Raw genomic sequence first — 12,564 nt, 5'->3', positions numbered from 1 at the left:
TTTATTATTAATAAAAATTTATAAAATAGTTTTTAAATTGGTATTTGTTCCGGTTGGGAAGATGAGACCTAGAGAACTGTTGACTGGTTTCGTCTTCCTTCCTCCTATCGGCTGGTCAGCTCACACTTCAACCTACTCCTTCAGTCTTCGTGCTACTCTTTCAGGTCTCGGTTGCCTGATCGCAGTCTCTGAAAAGAATGTCGAATGGAGGTACCTGCAGAAGATACTCTGACGCTCAAGTCAGCAAAGGGCGTTCGACACTCGGAGGTGTACAGTAATTAATGACGTACCTTATTCTTGGAATGTGCATTATTTATATTATTTTAATGGTCTTACCTTATTGGGCCGAATTAGTGAGGTGAGTCGCACATAGAAGTGTATTACCTAATTCATAATGATTGTTTAGCTTTGCTGGCCTTGATTGAGCGTTAATGGACTGAAGGTGTCGGTCATCCTACACGGACGTGTATCGTTTAGCCGACTCGGTTCTGGGAGCCGGGTCTGGTAGTGACCGTTCGGTTCATACCAGTACAATATCTCACTAATAGCTACCAATGTTTTAGCTACTAACTTTTAACTTAGTCTCTATTAGTAGACTAATTTAGAATCTAAAATATTAGTAACTAAAATCTTGATAGCTAATTAGATACTAATTTTGAAACCATTTTATAATATTTATTAATAATAAAAATTACATTAGATATTAATATTTTTTCATTTTTTAAATTAGTATCTAATTTATTTAATATAATGACTAATATTTTTTTATCTAAATTTAATTATTATTTAATATTTTTTTTAATGTATATTTTAAAAGTGTATAATTTAAAAAAATATATATATTATTGCTTAAAGTAAATCATAAAGATCGGTATTAAAAAGGTTTAAATTTGCAGCACTATTTATACTTAGAATTACAAATTTCACATTCATTGACTTGTTTATTTCTCATTAAATATTTTAAGCATATATTCCTAAGTACTTATCTAGTATTTTTTACTGATTATTGAACAAAATATAGATATAAAATGATAAAGTCTTTTTCTTTTCTTAGTTGGTTTTCAGATGGTTAAAAAGACAAGTAATTTGATATTTCTAGGTTTTCCCCCACAGCAAACCAGAATAATTAATTATACATTTGACACTAGTCTAGAAGAATAACTTAAGTCGTACGTATGTTTTTCATTGAAGCTATCCATGTACAATCTATTTTACGTAAATTCTGAATTAATGTTTTTGCTAATCAAGACGTGTTTTTTTTTATTTTTAATATATGAAAAAATATTAAAGCCTCAGGAGTATCTTAGTGGCCACTCCTAACCTTAAATTATTTGTTGATTAAACATGCTATTTTTGAAGCGTCGCGATTAATTTTTAAAATTAAAATCATTTTTACACACGCCAGACTTTTTTTTTAGACACGCCAGTTGCTATAAACATATTTTTTAGAGAATAATTTCATTAAATGAAACACTGTATAAAAGGTTGGGTGGGATACGAACTTCTACGTTTAATTATAATTTATAACTTTAGTTTGGGATAAATTATTTTTAATCTTTTAAATTTAAAAATATCATTTTAATATCTAAAATTTAAAAATATCAGTTTATTTTATTAAATTTAAATAAATATGATTTTAGTAATAAATTTGAAACAATATTTTTTTTTAATTTTAAGACACTGATTTTTTTACTATAGTATTAATATGAATTAATCATCACCAAAAGTAATGCTAAATATCATGGAAATTTTTAAATATGGACACAAATAAATAATTTCATTCTAATTATTTTATATTAAAATGGTATTATCTAAACAGTTTTGATGATCATAGTGATTAGGTAAAACTTTTCTTATTTTTACAAGACAAAACTATACAAAATCAAAGACATAATTCAATCCAAAGAAGATGGTAATACTTTAATCCTGCAACAAATTCTTGAAACTATAAGGGAGTTGCAATACGATAATGCATAAGTTAAGAGAAGATCAAAAGAGGCTCAAGTAGAACAAGACCGATTACTCGAAAAAGTTGAGCTATGACATCATCTGATGGAGGAAACTTTGAGAACACATGAAGAATTGCATGTAACTAATGAAAAACTACAACAAGTCACGTGTAGATAAATGACCTATGAGAAACATGTCGGCCCGTATTCAATCCACGTCCAGATAAATCCATAACCTTTCTCCCAAGCGATCATGGATGATTCAGTACCACCACATTATATGGTGTCTAAAATCACGTTATTCTCTTGATCAAGAGATCTAGAAAGTTGTCTCAAGGCTTTTCGAGCTCAGATGCAGTTCGATGTAAGATGTTCATTGTCACTTTTATGGGAACCGCTTTGCAATAGTTTAATGGGGTTCTCGATGGAGCAAACGCCTTTTTTCAAACTTTCTCTCATATATTTGTGGAGCAATTAATCACTAACAAAATAAAGCCTCATAGATTTGTTGATCTTTTTATATCAAGCAGTAGGAGAATGAGTCTCTAAAGACTACCTCAATTATTTTTGTCATTAGTCAAATGAAGAGATGTGTGTAGATGTCTTTCTTAAAGAACTTCATGTCAACCCTTTTAGTGAATCACATTTAGAATAAGGTTGAATGTATGACAAAGATTCGAAGTAGGGCCTCAACCCATATCGAGGTTGAAGAAGTTATGAGGTATAAGAGCTCTAAAGAAAAACAACAACCACCAAAGTACAAAGATAACAACCATATATGGAGGTCGAAAAAGGGAAGATAATCATCAACAAAAAAAGACATATTGATCGACACTATATACCTTACATAGCTTAAAGACCACGTGAGACAAGCAAAATGATAAAATGTTTATCTTCAATGCTATCATGAAAACAAATTCTTACACTTGAATTATACTCCTATAAAAAGTATCACAATGTCTACTAGAAACACACTAAAATTAACCGACTTAAAAACTACTTTGAATTAGAAGAAGTTTTAATTTAATTATACAAATCATATCAATAGTCTAATACATTATTAAATTAACAAAGCTTAAGTTTGATTAGAATTAAAGGAGGGAAAAATACTTTCAAGTATATAGAAGGAATAATAAATGTTTGAAAATTTATTAAATAGGTATTTTTATTGTTTTTTTTAAAGACCTTAAAAATGATTTCGTAAACTAAATTCTAACACATAATTGTATTTTTGTGTGTTGAATAATTAATACATAATGTTAATTTGAAAATTTTATACTGTTTTTTGTTTGCTTATATAATATAAGTTTTTTTATTTCAAAATAATCATCTTAAAATATCACATTGCTAATAATTCTAGATTATTAATTGATAATTTTTCTTTTACAGTCAAAAGATGTACTTTACACTCAATTTTGGTTCCGTTTTTTAATTAAATTACGTTTTCTACTTCTGATTCTTTATTTTTTTTAATTATAGTCAATTTAAGTTAAGATATTTTTATTTTTACAGTTATTTTTAACTCATAACTGATTTGAAATTTTTTAATATATTAAAACAAGTTGTAGGATAACAGTGATTTAGTCCCTCTTCATCGATTATTCAACTTTAAGCTTATTCAACTTTTATCCTTATTAACTTTAAGCTTATTAATATAGTTAAATTGTTATAATTGAGATGTTTTTTTTATAGATTAATGGAATATTGAGTTTCAATAATGAGAAGGATATATAATGCAGAGAATATCCGCCTTAATCTTTATATATGTTGCCCTCTTCTTCTCTCCTAGCTATCAGAATAGGAATCCGTCTTTCTCACCTTAAGTTTAAAATGTTATCATAGTTTTGTCTTTAAAAGATGTTTGTCCTTAACTCCTAAGTTATGTAAAACTATTAAATATACTCAATTTTTATTGACAAAGTCAATATTCTAACTTTAAATTTGTTGAAATAACATCGTTATGGTTAACTAGTGCATCTGAACTATTGTCAATTTTAAAATTTGAAGATTCGTCATAATTTTGTTTTTAAAAGACACTTCATATAGTTGAAAAATGAAGATATATTTAAGTTGTTCTTAATTTCTCATTAACAATGTAAGATTATTGAGCATACTATAATATAAACAACAATTAATCAAATTATCTACATTTCATCAAGAAAAAAATCACATTTGTAAATTCATTAAAGTTTTAATAAATGCGGATTAAAAAAACAAGCTTTAATAAGTTTTCACTAAATTTCTAATTTATGAACACAATGTGAATTCCCTTTGAACTGTCAATAGAGGAACATAATAATGTAAAATTTGAAGTTAAATAAATTATAAATGAGAGGTCAACATTTGCTATAGTTTTGAAATAGAATAGAAGGACCTAACTAGCTAAAAAAAATTAACAGTAAAATGCATGGAGCGTAAATTAAAGAAACCAAAAAGACATGAAAAAAAAAACGTTGTAACATGCTCTGCTAATTTTTCTTAATTTTTATTTTCTTTAGTAACAGTGTCTCTAGTTTTACACTTTCCTTATCTGTTCATAGTATCTTGACATAGGTTAATACTAATTATAGAGAGGCACTATATATATCATACAATACAGTGCACATCGTTAACGTGGTGATTAGCATGAATCGCGGTGCTCAGTTATGTCCCTTCATAATATCTCAAGGTGCTTAATTATGTGACATAAACACGATCTCATACTAAAATGAAAAGTAATTTCCACATTCTATTCTATTCGCGGCCGAATCAACTATTGAATGAGTGAAGCACGCAATGAAAGAAGTGTAGGCGTGGGTGATCATTTATTTAAAAACCCTAAACGATGACTTATGTCACTGAATACATTATCAAAAGTGTATGTGCCCTTAAAGGTAGACACTGCATAGCCCTTCGTGTATTTAGAAGTTTATCTTGGTAATCAAAATTCTGCACACTCAAATGTTCTAATTGAGTTGTGCGGAGACTTTTTGAGGTTCAACCAATGGCAGAGGAGAAGACATTCCCAGACGTGATGACGTGGATGAAGATAGTCTCAGCCAATGAGAGGGTGCCAAGCAACACTCCACGTGGCAAGATAAAATGGTGAGGCACTGACTTGGCCACTGAGATAGGCTTGACAGAGAGTTTAAATTTTTTTAACATTTTCTTTTTAAGATACCACTCTGAGATAATGAGGCTTTTATGTCTTTTTCGCGATGTATCGTATGAGGTTAAAATTAAACTTTTGAACAAAACTGAGCTTTCGTGTTGATGATTTCTATATGATGTTTATGAGGACACACACGTATTTCATCCAATTAACTTCGTCAACCTCCAAATACCACCCAAGCTTTTTTATTTTATATTTCAGTCCTTCTTCTTTCTCCTTTTGCTTCTTCTCTCCCTCTTATAATAACTTGAAAAAATTACAACAACAGTACTGTAATTTGCCACCCAAATAACTTAAATGGACAATCTGCAGAAAATTTACAGAAATTGGTGAACGAATTTTATATGATGATTTGATTTTGAAAATTAATCTATCAGATTTTTATTTTAATTGAAGTTCTCATGCAACAGATGACAACTTTAGTTTACCAAAAATTTAATATATTTTTGTAAACTGAACTTGTCATTCCCTATATCAACTTAGTTGAATTTTATTTTTCTCAGTTGAATTAGAATTAATTTTGTTTAAGTAAAAATATTTATGTAATTTTTTGAAATTATTAATTTAAAAACTCATCAAATCTGAATTTTGAAATTATATAGCATAGAATAAAATTTTATACGAAAAAATATTAATTAATGTAAAGGAAAAAATTTAAATAATTTCAAAATTATTATATAAATATTTTCATTTTAAAAAATTAATTATGATTTAGAGAAAAAAAAATTAAACTGAAATCACTACAGAAAATGACGAGTTGAGTTTAAAGAAGAAAATTTGGACAAGATAACTTTTTTAATCAAATTCGTGATATAAGTACTATTTAACTGATTTTTCAAATAAGTAATCACCTGCATTGATGACTTCCCCATTATCTAAATTTTTAAGATATTGTCCATTTAGATTATTTCAGTGCCAAATTACACTATTGTTGTAATTTTTCCTATTCTCTTGTTTAGTTATAATGGCATGTTCCTTTGTAGAGATGAGGAGGGAATTTGGAGGGTTGTTGAAAGTTAAGTAGAAAGAGAGGGGGTTAAAAGTAAATTAAGAGCTAAAGATTGTATAAATCCAAGATGGGGGTATAATAAAAAACGGCAGTAGTAGTAATGATGATGAATAAGTAATATTTGATTAAAAAAATTGAATGAAACATGAACTGGGCAGTGATCGGCCGCAAAAAACTGTAGTCACCAATCAATTTTTGGACTTCGACTGTCTCATGCTCCAGACACTTCTTCTCTTCTACCACTCTGAACCCCCTTTATAAATCTCCTACACCACCACTTCTACATCTACCTACCTTCTTTCTATTCTCTCCTCTTTTCTCCTCACCCACCAACATACTCCAACAACCATGGAAATAGACATGGACTACCACACAGATGCAATCCACAGCCTCCACTTCTCTGGATACGCCACCATCACCGACACCACCCCGTCTTCCGACGACGACTACGATTGCAACTGGAACCACTGGTCCCCCCTCGTCAACTGGGACGCCTTCACCGGACCCCACGATGACTTCCACCACCTCATCGATTCCATCGTCTCCGATGGCGCAACCGCTGAGTACCTCAGCCCCGACGACCACGCCGCCAGCAACTCCCCCTCCCCCTCCATAACGGAGGAAGACGACGCCGAGGAAGAAACAGCCGCCGCCGACGATTCCAAGGGCCTGAGACTAGTCCATCTGCTCATGGCCGCCGCGGAGGCCCTCACCGGAGCCACCAAGAGTCGCGACCTTGCTCGAGTAATATTGGTTCGGCTCAAGGATCTGGTGTCCCACGCGGCGCACGGCTCCAACATGGAAAGGCTCGCCGCCTACTTCACCGACGCACTACAGGGCCTGCTAGAAGGCGCCGGGGGTGCGCACAATAACAGCAAACATCACCACTACATCACGTGTGGGTCACACCACCCCCGCGATGATCATCATCAAAACGACACCCTCGCGGCGTTCCAAATGCTCCAGGACATGTCTCCCTACGTCAAGTTCGGACATTTCACCGCCAACCAGGCCATCCTCGAGGCCGTGGCCCACGAGCGCCGAGTCCACATCGTAGACTACGACATCATGGAAGGGGTCCAGTGGGCTTCTCTTATGCAGGCCCTTGCCTCCAACAAAGCAGGTCCACCGGGCCCACACCTCCGAATCACCGCATTGTCCCGAACCGGAACCGGACGCCGCTCCGTCGCTACCGTGCAGGAGACAGGGAGGCGATTAACGGCGTTCGCCGCTTCCCTAGGGCAGCCGTTCACGTTCCACCAGTGCAGGTTGGATCCCGACGAAACGTTTAAACCTTCGTCTTTGAAGCTGGTTCGCGGAGAGGCTTTGGTTTTTAACTGCATGTTAAACTTACCGCACCTGAGTTACCGCGCGCCCGATTCTATTGCGTCGTTTTTGAGTGGGGCGAGAGAGTTGAAGCCGAGGTTGGTGACTTTGGTGGAGGAAGAGGTGGGGTCCAGTGTGGGAGGGTTCGTGGGAAGGTTCATGGAGTTGCTGCATCACTATTCGGCGGTGTTTGACTCGCTGGAGGCTGGGTTTCCGATGCAGGGGCGCGCCAGGGCCCTTGTGGAGCGGGTTTTCTTGGGCCCGAGGATTGTAGGATCGCTGGCCCGGATCTATCGGACGGGTGAAGAGCTGCAGGAGAGGTCGTGGGGGGAGTGGTTGGGTGCGTCGGGTTTCAGGGGAGTCCCCATGAGCTTCGCCAATCATTGCCAAGCGAAGCTTCTACTCGGTCTTTTCAACGACGGTTATCGGGTAGAGGAGTTGGGGGCTAACAGACTAGTTTTGGATTGGAAATCTCGGCGCTTGCTTTCTGCCTCGCTTTGGACTTCTTCTTCCTCCGACTCCCATTAATTTATTTCTTCCTAGGAATTCAGCTCATTATTTCATTTCTTAGGCTCTGTTTGGTAGAGCAATGAGTAAAAATATAAATTATTTGCATGACGCAAGTTTTTATCTCCTTTCTAATACACATAACTTAACATAAAACACACTCATCAAAACTTCCAACAAACATACTATATTTCGAACCATAAAAAAAACACATACTCTATGTACTTTTTCATATTTGGTCTGTTTGCTATACTGAACTTGATTTTGCAATTCAGGACATGACAGTCATATTACAATTTTATTTTATTTTATCAGCAACAGTCATATTACAATACTATAGTCTAAAACATTTTTAATTTTTCCATTGTAAAATACGATGTGGTTTATGTTCTTGTATTAATGTCTTTACTAAAACTTACCATATAAACCACAGCCATCGTACTTTGAATTATTCGAAGCTTGTCTCCATATCTCTGTAAATGTATGTTACTCTTTGCAAACCTGCAGGCTCCTTTGTTTTCCTCCTATTATTTTTAGCAGCACTTTAGTATCACAGAAACATTATTATAATACTTCCAGGTGTGTGAAAATTTCAACATATAGCGTGCCTTAATGAAAAATAAATAATAACCTTTAAGTTCAAATTAAAAAAAAAAAACCACAAAGACGAATTGTATTTTCTTAGAGTTAATAAATTATACTGGCGTCAATTTTAGTTCAATTACATTTAACATATATATGGTTCAAATGTAACACCTTGGGACTCAGTGTTCTTTTGCGTACCAGTTAATTGAAATTCATGCTAAGCTAGCCTAAAAGAAAGTTAAACACTATTAGTGTAACTTTTAAATAAGAGGGGTATTCAGTATGTATGATCGTGTCAAGTTCAAAAGAAGTTAGTGTCATTTTCTTTAATAATTTAATAGCAAAAAAGTATTTACCAAAATTTCTATTATAATACAAACTATTTAAAATGGTATCGTGCTTCTCTAAGTTTTTGTTTTTGTTCTTTTACGTGTTTTTTGTTTTTGTTTACTTTGAAAGCAATTCATCGGAGTCTACATGACATAAAGATATAGTTTGGGTTTATTTTATATTAACGATATTAATATCATCATATAATTGTCCATAAGAAAAGCATCATATAGTTAAAAGTTAAAAGCAGTGCTTATTTATTAATTCATAGCACTTTACTTCTACTATTGGTGAGAGTGATAACCGGTAATTCAAATCACAAAAAACAAGGTGGCTGATCTTAACAAGGTCTATTTATTGTATAGAAGGAGGGATCATACAACAAAACACTTACAATCTTTATTCTTCACTTGTTTCTTAGAATTTTATATTAGACAAGAATGAAAGTGAGCATAAAAAATATTTTTAGAACAACCTAATCCTTCTTCAATTTATTTCTGGAGTATATTTAAAAGAGTTATTCTTCAATTTTATCATTCGTTTCTTTACAATTATATTAACAAAGAATTAATCTTAGTTATTAAATAAAAATAAAATATTAAAATGGTGAATAACTACTTACTATTAGTTTTTTTTAACTAAGGATTAAAGATAAATTATTTATCAACCATTAAATTAGAAAGAAAGTGTGATGGAAGAGGAGTCTTGTCGCGATTTATTTTTTGACTACAGAATAACTTGTTTTATTTGGAGTCAGTCTCGTGTCATCACTTTTTACAGTTTAAGATGTGTAGTGCATCTGAATATGTTAATGTTGTTTGGGGATGACTTGAATTGTTGTAATAAGTGAGATTTGAAAGCATATGAATAATGTCATTTTTAAAGGTGGTGTGATTGATGTTTAAAAAATGTTTACTCTAGTTCAATTAACGATTTGGTCTTGGATAATATCTTCTAAGGTACCTCAGTTTGCTTTTATTATCTGATTAATGATCTTTTAGTGTGTATGAGTTTGGTTAAGTGATGTTTTTGAGTAGTTAGTTAGACTCTTTGTTGTTGATTGAGTGTTTGTTGGTGTTTTGTTAGTTGTTGTTGGTAGGAAGTTAAATTCTTTTCTTAGGAGAGGTTTTTGGAATTCTTTTTTGGTATAAAGGTTGAAACACACACACTTATTTATTCTTTTTTGTTGATTAAAAAAATAATGAAAATATAATTTATGATTTTTATTTTTTTATCTCTTATTTCTTTTTGCAATTCTTATGCCACACATTTAAAAAAATTCAATTTTTTTATCTAATTTTTAATTTTACATACGTTTTATTTTTACATTCCCTCTGATTAAATTATTTTAAACTTTAATTGGTTTAAAAGAAAAAATAAGTTTTAATTAAAATTATACCAAAATTACAGATCAAGAATTAAAGTGGCGAAATTATGCATATAAGGTAAAGTTATTATTCTAGTAACTTTAGTATTATAGGAAGAGAGTAAATTAGTTCCTTTTATAAAAATATGAAGATGGAAAACCGAACTTTTAAAATAAAAAAAAATGGAAGTAAAATATAGGGACATTTAAATTGGAACTTTTTTTTAATTATTTTTCTTGTAATCTTTCTTTCTGATTGTTTATTGATCATGGTTCTCAAATATGAACGAATGGTTGAGATGAGTTTGGGAGGTGGCACGTCACCTTCTTCCGCGTGTCATCCTGTCTGGGAGATTCTGTTGAATGTTCCGTACAATATATATTTATTTGCATTTGAATTTCTATTTTATTCTATGACAACATAAACAATAAACAATTGTGCTTCTCAGCTCATAATAATTTTTAACAATGGGTACATTAATCAATTAATTACTCTACAATACGTTCCGTAATTCGACAGATCTTCTGCAACATCATCTCTTCATGCAGATGTTTGTTTATTATTGACGAGCATTTCACACTGTCATATATGTGTAATTTAAATGTTGTGATCAGTGTGTGTATTCATACGCCTCTGTAATTTATCTTGATCAGAAGATTAGTCAAAAGTATGGCTAATCAAAAAAATTTAATCCGATCTTTGGGTTAGGGAGAACAACAACGTTAATTAATTATTTAATTATTGTTAATAAGTTTTTTTTTAGCATTTCAATATGTTCAATATAATCTGATATTATTTAAGAGTAGAGATCAATAATATTTTATATACATATATTTTTTTTTAAATTTTTTAGACGTTTTACAATAATAAAATTATGATTGAAAATCCTAGAGAAAATACCTCAATCGAACTTGAGGTAGGTGATAATTATCATTCAATATTACTCTTCATACTCTCTTCTTCTCACATATATTTTATATTTTTTTTTTCTAGTAAATTTCCAGTAAGAAAATTAATTTTCTAATTCATATCCAAAATTTTATATCATCATCGTTTACAATTACAAAATGAATTTAAAAAATAAGTGTTTTTTTCAAATTAAAATTACTTTTCAATTCTCTTAACTTTAATCTAAATAGCATTTAGTCATGCTTGTAACTTTGTAAATGAATGATTAGATTGATAGATGATAAGTGTATGATTTTCACATGTTTTACATAAAATTAATAATTAAGAAAGAGATAGACACTTACCTTGATTTATGAGAGATTCCACGTTAGCAGTTTCTTTAATTTATTTATTTTTAATCTATCTCTTATATATTTATTACGTTAATCAATAGACCATTTATTCTATTATTATTATTATTAAATCACATTCGGGCTCAAAGTCCAAATTTTATATCATGTGAGTCACATTATAAAAATTAATTTACATAGTTTCTAACAACCTTAAGTGAAGTCCATGTTACCCAGAATAATGGAGTAGGGATAAAAATGATTTTCTTTAACTTTTCTAAAAGACTTTTAAGATCTTCATTAATTATTAACGAAGTATAAAAAAATTATTTTAAAAATCTAAAGAAAATTTAATAATCCTATCACACAAAATTGTTTTCACGTTTATCAAGTATTATCTAAATATAATTTTTTTAATAATGTTTTTTACTCAATCCCATAAATTAGCAAAATGCTCCCTTTGTTATCAAACTAAATATAATATCCTTTTAGCCAAAATATAATTGTAATCTTTTATTTTCTCTTATATAATTATAATATTAAAAGTAATTTTTGAATTTTTTTTTGGAAAAATTTCGGTTCTTAAATTGCATTCTAGTCATATTCATATTCTAAAATAGACACCACAAAAAAATGAAATAAAAAAAAATCTTATAAAGGATTTCCCTTAAGCGGTGAATCTCCACGAAGTTGTCTTAACCTCAAGCTCCCACAATAGAATTGTTCTCAAGCTCCCTCATACCACTGAAGTCAAGAATGCAGTCCTAGAAATCATTATGGAATCATTAGGACTAGACCTTCAAAAACAAAATCTGTGCTAAAAATAAAAAACAACACAACCCAAACCTCAACCAATACAACCCACAAAGAAAGAAATCGAGATGGGGCGAAACCTAGGATTGAATCTTCAACTCGCAAAGATTGAAAAATAGAAGGAAATCCAAATTTATGTGAAAATTCATCATGGAAATGGAGATTAGGGCGAAAATTAGCATTACAAAAAAATCATTAAATAGAAATCAACTTTAGAGACAAAAAATAATTAGGTATTATAGTGACTAAATTAGATACCATTTTAGAGACTACAAAAATTATTGATTTC

General features: G+C 31.3%; 1 protein-coding gene across 1 annotated transcript; it reads left to right on the top strand.

Annotated features, from left to right (window-relative positions):
* Positions 1-6,143: 6,143 nt before the first annotated feature.
* On the top strand, positions 6,144-8,058 carry LOC137822669 (protein NODULATION SIGNALING PATHWAY 2-like). The gene has a single exon (XM_068627611.1). It carries the CDS (start codon positions 6,458-6,460, stop codon positions 7,961-7,963), a length of 1,506 nt encoding a protein of 501 aa, XP_068483712.1. The 5' UTR covers positions 6,144-6,457; the 3' UTR covers positions 7,964-8,058.
* The last annotated feature ends 4,506 nt before the right edge of the window (positions 8,059-12,564 follow it).

This window comes from Phaseolus vulgaris, chromosome 9 (assembly GCF_000499845.2).
Source record: "Phaseolus vulgaris cultivar G19833 chromosome 9, P. vulgaris v2.0, whole genome shotgun sequence".
Lineage (NCBI taxonomy): Eukaryota > Viridiplantae > Streptophyta > Magnoliopsida > Fabales > Fabaceae > Phaseolus > Phaseolus vulgaris.
Note: the sequence above shows the minus strand (reverse complement) of the source record. Positions and strands in the feature narration are given on the sequence as shown.

Excerpts from the sequence above, each read along its gene's own strand:
- LOC137822669 (XM_068627611.1), top strand. The coding sequence starts at position 6,458 with ATGGAAATAGACATGGACTACCACACAGATGCAATCCACAGCCTCCAC.